This window comes from Echinococcus granulosus (assembly GCF_000524195.1).
Source record: "Echinococcus granulosus chromosome Unknown EG_S00105, whole genome shotgun sequence".
Taxonomy (NCBI): domain Eukaryota; kingdom Metazoa; phylum Platyhelminthes; class Cestoda; order Cyclophyllidea; family Taeniidae; genus Echinococcus; species Echinococcus granulosus.
In genome coordinates, this window is record NW_020170485.1 from 265,026 (window position 1) to 273,738 (window position 8,713).

Sequence of the window (8,713 nt, forward strand, 5' to 3'; positions counted from 1 at the left end):
CACAAGTTGAGCCCAACATAGAACGAGGCAATTCACTTGGAGTGCTACCAGGAATCTTGGGCACTTTTTTCGCTTCCACACCTAACCAACATGCCATATCACCGACTTTGTTCCGCAGATGGATAGTTTCAGTGCAGTCAACTGCCACTGATGTTGTCCCTGTTGCGAGGATTAGAATTGAAGGCATGCGAGTTGACTGTGGCGGTTGAGTGGATGTAAGACAAATGAATCAGTAGAAGGGGCATCATTCGACGTGCGCTTGAAGAGAGTAGATGAATAGATGGATGGCTGAACAATGAATGGATGAATGGAAGACGAGGTAGTCAAAGATGAATGGACTGAGCATTGACGAATAGATGGGTGGATCATTAGTGCATGGATGTTCGGGTGGGTGGATGGGTAGATGAATCTGCGATGAAGGAGTGAGTGAGCTTGCAATGAGTGAACAAATAGGTGCCCAAAGTGTTAGACGATTTGGCAGTTGGATTCGTGATCGGCGCATGGATGAATGAGAGATGGATTAGAGATGACTGGATGCAGCATAGATGGGTGAAGGGAAGAGGCACAAGCTCCGTCAACATCCACACAACACAACCCTGCAACGGAAATCCACTGACTCCATGTCATATCACTACACCACTCCCTTTGTTGCTGCTGCCAGTTGCAACCTATCGGTGTGTAACACCAACTGGAAGGTGTAGATACGCACTCCATCACGCAACGCCTCCACGTTGATCGAATCATGACAGCAGTTCTGTGAGAGCTTTGTCATAATCCCCTGTACTTCTCGCCACAGTGGCATAAGGTGTCACCCTTTCTATTTGGCACACGTCGTGCTGTGTGCTATCACACACACACCGAGATCCTTTGGGCAATGACGTCGAATGAATGCACACACGTGGGAGGAAGGGTAAGAGGGAGGGAGAGAGGGAGGGAGGTAGGGAGGAAGTAGAGTGGGAGGAGGGTCAGGAAGGATCTGACATGTAGCAACTCAAACGCCTTTTCAGTCAAGGCACAGATCCACAGGCCAAACTCCATTCCAGTGGTTCACTGTCAACTTGACATTGTCAGGTGACGGTGCTTTCAACCATGTGTAACCGTTTCGATGTCGGACCACACCGTACCCCAACCGAGGTGGGATATGCAGGCACCTTGTTCGCCAGACATCACAAGTCAACGGACTCCAGTGTGACAACTTCGTTTGAAGGCTCTGCTTGATTTGAAAGTGAGAAGGTGGTCTGCATTCTTTCCGACGAAAAGTCACATCCACTCCACTGCAATGCAACACTTGAATTCCTCCACTTGTTTCCCATAACCACTCGAATTAATTGGCGTCAACCCATTGGAGGTGACATTAATCACCTTTGAGAGTTGCTACAACCTCACGCATTCAGTGGGTTGGTCTTCACCTGCACCAATTAATACCCTGCCTGGTTTGATTGAGGCTGAGGAAGAGGCACTTATCATCAGAATTTGAAGAGGTGTAATTCATTCTTCCATGCGGCTACTTTGACTTGTAAAAGGGACTGAAGGGAGGGATCGGAAGGCCCTCTCTGTGAAAAAAATATCCTGATTACTGAGTGTGGGTTTATTCAATAAAGTCTTTCATTTTAAGATGCATTTGTTTATTTACCTACTTAAGGTGGCATGTTGAGAGTGGAAACCTCCAGTTGCATCGCTGAAGGGGATTTGACAATTCGTTTCCCCATTTGTGGAGTGCATTCCAAATCCAGACTTTTCACTTGGGAAAATTCAAAATCACTGGTTGCCGATCACCAACACCTTTGTTCACTTCTCTGCCTCCTCATTTGACTGCACAACATTTAAGTTTTCAGGAGAGTTGTGCAGCTGAAGGTGACACAAATGACAACTTGACTAGGGAGAGCTATCAGCCAAGGTAGTTTTTGCCCTTATTCCAAGTATTCGAAAGTCAATCAAAATTGGGGGAATTACACGATTAATTTGAATGCGTTAGCTGAATCCCCGCATCACCTGAATTACTTCACAATCTTGAGTCAAAATGAATTTGCTCTGAAGGCGTCAACTCTGTCTTGACGCTTTATTATGACGTAGTCGAGGTCGCGTCAGGTGGCTACCTTCACGACAGGAACAGTAGTCTCTCTACCATCCCCCATCCACTGCACCTATCGTCAACCTGGACAGTTAAAGAAGGATTCAAAAACTGGTCTTCTTTCTATGCGACATCAAGAAAGCCAAAAGCGCGAGTCAGGCGGTTTACCCTTTAAGCTTCCATCCCACCGGCAGTAATCTCCCCAATCTGGTGCAGACTGAACGCTGTGGAGACAACGGCAAGATCCACTGCCCTCCACTGAGAGGCAATAACTTGCTTTCCATCTCACCTGTGTTTCTACGCTGTCACTTCTGTTTCACATGGATCACTGTCAAGTGCCAACGTTAATGCCACATAAATGGTGATATTCACGATTTTGAAAGACAAGACAAGAATGGGGATGAGGAGGTGTATCCACCCCCTACACCCTGCCCACTCACCTCCAGAGTGCATCTTCTCACAACTAAGTACGGCATTTGCATGAGAGATGCGGTCGTGAGTTCCACAGTCTTCTTTCAATTGGTACACCAACCACGATTCATGACTGTTTCCAGGATGAAGTATTCCCTTCGTCTGTGCAAGTGGCATTCCCTCATGCCGACCAGTATGGGCGATAAGTGCTTGCCCTTCAGGAAGTAAGCACTTCCTGGTGAACAATGTCCACTATACACAAAGTCAGCAGTCCTGTGGGAGCAGAGCATGGGAGGGGTGGCAAGTGGACCATTTGGCCACAACCGATGAGACGTTCGCCCATCCAACAAAGGCTTGAGAGATTGCAATGTTTGTGAAATGCTTGAAGGAAGTGAGGAATACCAACGATTTGGCATATTTTGTGGAAAATTTGGTCGTAGTCCTCAGACCACTTGCATATGCTCCTTCTCCAGTTGCTGTAAACCACCCATTTGTTGACTCCTGACATGAGTGGAACCGCCCTGTGCATCACTGTTGAATTACATTAAGGAAAGTTGAAGAGTCACTCTTCATTGTTAGGAAAAGGAATGGCCTGCTAAACAAACTACCCCATCACTTGGTGATGTATGACCCGCATCCATTTGACGGAGCCTTCTCTGGACGGCGAGCTATTCTGTTAGCCCGTGATACTATGACTGTGACAGCAGGCTTCGATGGCTCCGTAGCTGGCCCAAACTCGGAGGCGTTAGGTAGACAGAAGTTGAAGCACCTTCGTCTAGTATATGTCGACAGAATGAACCCACACTGACGTAAAGGTGACAGATGGTGAGAAGTAGATTGACGCACATCCGCCCATCTATTCTGCATGCAAGCTAACAAGCGAGACGGGCAGGTAGGCCTGTGAGACGAAAGACTAGCACCCCTTCATTGGAGCTGTGTAACTACTTCCACCTTTTTCTTTCTCTTCCAACTTTGCCACTTGGATACTCTTCACTCAGCAATGATGTGTCCGCCTGGAAAGTGCTAATCAACGCATCACCCAAAAGAAAACTTTGAACATTCCTTCTCGAGTGTTAACTCCTTTAGGGTCAAGATGACACACGTCGTGCAGGCCCTCCACTTTGAATGCTTGGCAGAGGCAGGATATTTTCTGTTTTCTCACCTTCTTCATCCTCACACTACCAGCCACATCTACACCGTCAAGGTATAGGCAATCCCTCCTCAGTAGTGAAAAACGTTCTTCCTTCCACTAGCTTGCAAGGCAACGGAGAACACCTACAACCTCTAACTCATCATTTGTAGACTGACTTTTAAAAAAGCCGCCTTCTTATAACCAAAATATCTCAACGCTTTTGCTCAAGCTCCTCATCAAAACAAAGTCAGCTCCAGCCTTGGAAAACCAGTTTTCATTTCTTTATTTGCCCTTCTCTTATCTTCACGAGGCGCCTTTATGGTTGGTTTGTGCAACGAAATGTTTGTCCTTGGAAGTGACAAATGGTAACTGAAACAGCGCCAATGCCAATTTTCTGCCGCCTCAAGAGCCTTCACCTGCCATGCTTAATAAGTTATGAATTCATTAAATTCTGCTAAATATTATGGGAGAAGTAAAAAGAGTACCTGCGCCTATAGCGAATATTCGCAAGCTAATAATTGCTTCTTGAAGGAATAGTAAGTAAGCCGCCTTTTTGGACACCTTTCCTTCAAAAAGGGTGTTATCTTTAACGGCATCAGAATGAAAATAGCTTGAGAGATAAGGCGGTGAATGGAAGACGGTTAAGGGAAGCAGTTCTTTCCCCTGTCCACAATCATAGGTCTCATTCCAATGATGCACTTTGAAAGGGAAGGGGATATTGAGCAGAACACAGAGCTCAGAGGGGGTTGAAATGTCATCGGTTAGACCGTTGACTTCCATTCCTTGGTGTCGGAATTGTGGATCAAATGGAGTACCTAGAATTATTCCACGTTTACTTATCAAAAGTCTCCCATTCTGCACAGAAATGAATGCTTCTTAATCCACTGCATGTTTGTTGCATGCAAAAAAAGCGCCAAACCGATGGAAACCTTAGAGGGAAGTATTTAATTGTAAAATGTATGACTAGGAACCTGTAGAAGGGGACAAGTACGCTTTGTACTCCTCCAGCCCCTTCTTCTCACCCTCTAAGCTCAAATGTCCCCATTTGACCTGAGCAAAATCTAAAGCAAAACGGAAGGCATGATTGATTAATAAGGCAGAAGCCATCATGTGACATGATTACGCACAAGCATATACTACTTCCTCCAACAACAAGTAGTGTGCTCAAGCTACTTCCAAAATTTATTTGTTTACAATTACAGCTCAATATGCGCTAATAAGTAAAATAGGGAATTTTTTCATTAGTTTGGATAAAAGTAAATGAGCAATGAAGGGGAAAATAAAGTGACCACGTATAGACCGCGCCATCGCCTTGCGCATTCCTTCTCCTCATTCACAAGTCAGATGGTGCCTCAATTATTTCTTCCCTTTCTTTCTTTTCTTTTACTCCTAATTTAGTAATTCTGCTTAACATTTTAACACATTTTGGTCACTTAAATGGTTTGCCATGCGAGTGACTGCCTTTCGGTTTACAGGGCTCAGGCGCGCCAGTCCATCACTCGCATATTCTCTCTGGTGGTAATATTACATTGTCGCAAATAAACCGAAAAAAAGTAAAAAATGATCACAATTTTTTGTGCAATTAAATATTGAGGAATTCATCAGGTAGCCCAAATGTATTATTCAATCTTTTGCCTCTTTTTCTCCCATGTTTTCACTATTTTATCTGGAAGGACAAATTAATTACTGAACATTTTCGCAAAATTGGCCCAAAAATAAAATATATAACTTCTTTTGACTTCTTTGAATACAATGTTTTACTTTTTCAGTGATTATTGTCCTTTTTTAAAAACCAATTTCTTACTTCTCAGGCGTAAATGCATGAGGGAGGTAAAGAATGTCCTAAAGTCCACAGATATTAGAGTAGCTGCCGGCTGCATTTCACTTTTGACAGCAGTAGGCTAAAAGATGCAAGAGAAAGGGGATAACATTTTGTCAGAAATGCTCAAAAATATTCCTACTTTACTTAAATGTCGTGGGAAGTTTTGGATTTTTTGCAAACCCACGCAGAACATTAGCTGTGAGACAGCATAGAGGAGCCCTTATGCGCTAAGGTGGTGGTTTGTCAAGCTCCCTACAGAGGAAAAAAGGCAAAAGAATTGTTGTTAATATGTCTATTTAAGCAAACGCTTCTCCACAAACTTGCATTTTTGCCTCTCGAGATGATGACGTCAACTGACCCACCCACCACACCACCTTTCGTATCGGCGACGATGACGTGTCCAAAACCGAAGTGCGCGCAACACGGACGGAGAGGCACCAGGACTAGCGGATGTTTATGTCTGACTTACCTCCTTGTCTTGGTAAAGGGGCATACTTTTATGGTAATAGTTCTCTTGTCTATTTCTACCTTAGAGGCCTCTCTTCCGAACCTCCGTTGGCATAAAACCAGAGCCGCCACTGGACTTCGTGTTATATCATTCATTTCGGTGACCACACAATGCAACAGGGATGTGATTTTGTTGATTTAATGGAACAAGAAACCCAAAGCCAATTGTTAAAATTTTGAATTGATTTCCTGTAGTTAAAGGAGTTTATCATGTTAACAAGTGCCCTGATGAGATGCGTCTCTAGCAATTCCACCCAAGTGGTTCCTTCCTCTGCCACAATGGGCGCCCCGGGGAGAACGAGGTGATCCCATCTACTATTGCGAAGACACGCTAGAATTTTCTTACTTCCCTAACTAGCCGCCGTGTTTAGTCGCCGTTTCCACCTCGCAGATGGGGTGGTTTCCATGCCTCCAACTGCCGCCGGTATCGTTTTTGCTGTGGTGGTTAATGCCGCATACTTGGCAGATGAATGAAGCGAGTGAATGGATGCCGGACACACAGCTGAGTTGGCAAGGCGCTGTTTGACGGATGCTTAGAAGACGTAGACAGGTGGATGAATGAAAGACAAAAAGGTGGGAGACGAGTTAGTCATTGATGGGCAAACTGAGCAATGACGAATAGGTGGGTGGGTCATTAGTGGTTTGATGCATGAATGGATGGATGCATGAATGGATGGATGCATGAATGGATGGATGGATGGAAAGATGGGTCCTGAATAACGCCTTAAACATTAGGCGGATAGGTAGTCGGATCAGAGGGAGAGGGGTAATTGAAAGATAGGTATGTCAAAGATGAATGCACCCACTATGGCCATATGGAAGGATTGGTGTGTAAATCCAGTCAACATCCATACACCACAACACTAAACGGATATCCACTGCCTCCTTCCTTCCTCACCACTTCTCCCTCCTTGCTGATCCCATTTACAACGAATCGGCGTGTAACACCAACTGGAAGGTGTCTGGAGCAGAGCCTGAAATAAGACTAAACCTCCCATTAAGTGACCCACACATGATGTCATGCAGGCACTCACTCCATCACACAAAGCCTACACCTCAATTCACCCATGACGACGATTGTGTGAGATCCACGTCAACATCTTTTGACCTTCCAACCACTTAGGAGTCAGCTTTGACCCTTCAAAGTAAACCACATTAACTTTTAATCTGTCGACTTCACATTAAACTAAACTGAAGGTGGCAGAGGCGTGTCAAACATCATGTCACGTGTTAACCCACACACGCACACACACACACACACCCTTGCTGTAATGACGTAGGAAGAATGCGTAGACGTAGGAGGGAGGATGGGTGGAAAGGCTGTGAAACACAGCAGCATAAACACCCGTCCAGTCAAAGTGCAGACCCAGAGTCCAAACTCCATCACGACGATTTACTGCCATCATGTCATTCTTTGTCAAGCCGCACTGTACTCCGACGCAGGTGGGGGGCATGGACACGCTTAAATCACCCGACAATCAGATAAGTGCATGTGATTTTGACATTTTGTTTAATCGTGTGTTCAGGTGCGTGAGCACTTCAGTCGCTGGTGGATACCACTTCCGCTCTGTTGCATCAGTAACAAGTAGCAAGTTGTGTCACTTGCCATTCACCATTTTCAGGGACATTTCTCTTCAAACAGATTCATTCAGCTAATAATACTCTTGCATTTCTCTTCAGGAAGTTAACATTTACCTTCTCTTCCACCATGCCACCTTATTTCAGACTGCTCAAGTATTGTGTCGCTTCGGTTGTCAGCTGCCTTGTAGTCGAATTACGAGGATGGCGTGATGGTCAGGATGGTGTGCAACACCGATGACTCTCCTCCTTCGGACCACCCGCGCTTACTCAATTCCAATATAGTCTACCCTCTTCCAGCTCCTTGGTTTGCCATCGAGACTATGGGTTCAGGAGCTTGGTTGTCTCCCCTCTGCCGCCAATGCAGAGCCGCTGTTCATTCCTAAGGTAGCAGTAAGGAGTCCCGATTTGGTAAAAGAATGAATTAGCAGCCTCCACAATGGGTGCGCCAGACTGTCACTGTCACGAGGGCAAAGTCTGCGTGAGTAAACTGTTGTTGCTTCAAACCTGAATGTATGATCACCGTAACAGTAGCCTGAATTGTTTAATTTAAGAGAAGGGAGGAAGGCTAACTTCCTGTCAAGTAGACGCATAATGTATACTTCTTTTGTGTCCAAGCCTTAAAACTTGATACAATTTCCAAGACTTTGTGGAAAAACTTGCTGTTGTAATGAGGCTAATCAATCAGGATTTAACTTTTCCCGTACTTGGTTCAGTTTCCTCCAATCACACGCGTCACATATGTGTGACGTGCAAGGCCAGGTTGGAAAATAGATTACCAGCCAAATGTTCTTTGTAATTTGAAGTATGTAGGCACTAGGGATGCCAAATACTGTAAGGTAGTTAGATTGAGAGGCTACTGGTATGGTGCAGAGGCCATGACTCCGACCGGATGTATGAAAGCGGAGCCTTAACTGTCTGCTTAAGCAAAACGCAGGGTTAAGCAAACCATCCAGGACTGGCTGTAAAATAAAAGGTCAAGGAGGAATAAGAGCGAGACAGAAGGCACCCTTAAAATGTCTGTCACTTTTCCACTCTTCACTGTCATTGCTATATAGAGCCACAGTGGAGTGACATTTTTTCCATTCAAGTGACAAGGAAGTGCCACGTCTTCCTTTTTTCTCCAGCCATCACCATGGACTAGTGAAGAGTCGAGTCTTCTTAATTATTTTACAACTTTTCAGACATCTTT

General features: G+C 45.0%; 1 protein-coding gene across 1 annotated transcript in view; it reads right to left on the minus strand. All coding sequences in view use genetic code 11, as the record gives it.

Moving 5' to 3' along the window:
• Nucleotides 1–6,031: 6,031 nt before the first annotated feature.
• The window catches only part of EGR_08407 (hypothetical protein), a gene marked incomplete at both ends in the record, with an annotated part of 3,994 nt that continues 1,312 nt past the window's right edge, over nucleotides 6,032–8,713 (minus strand). The window contains 2 exons of the mRNA XM_024497656.1: nucleotides 6,032–6,132; nucleotides 8,095–8,197. Coding sequence (XP_024347960.1) covers nucleotides 6,032–6,132; nucleotides 8,095–8,197 — 204 coding nt within the window. The remainder of the gene's footprint in view (nucleotides 6,133–8,094; nucleotides 8,198–8,713) is intronic.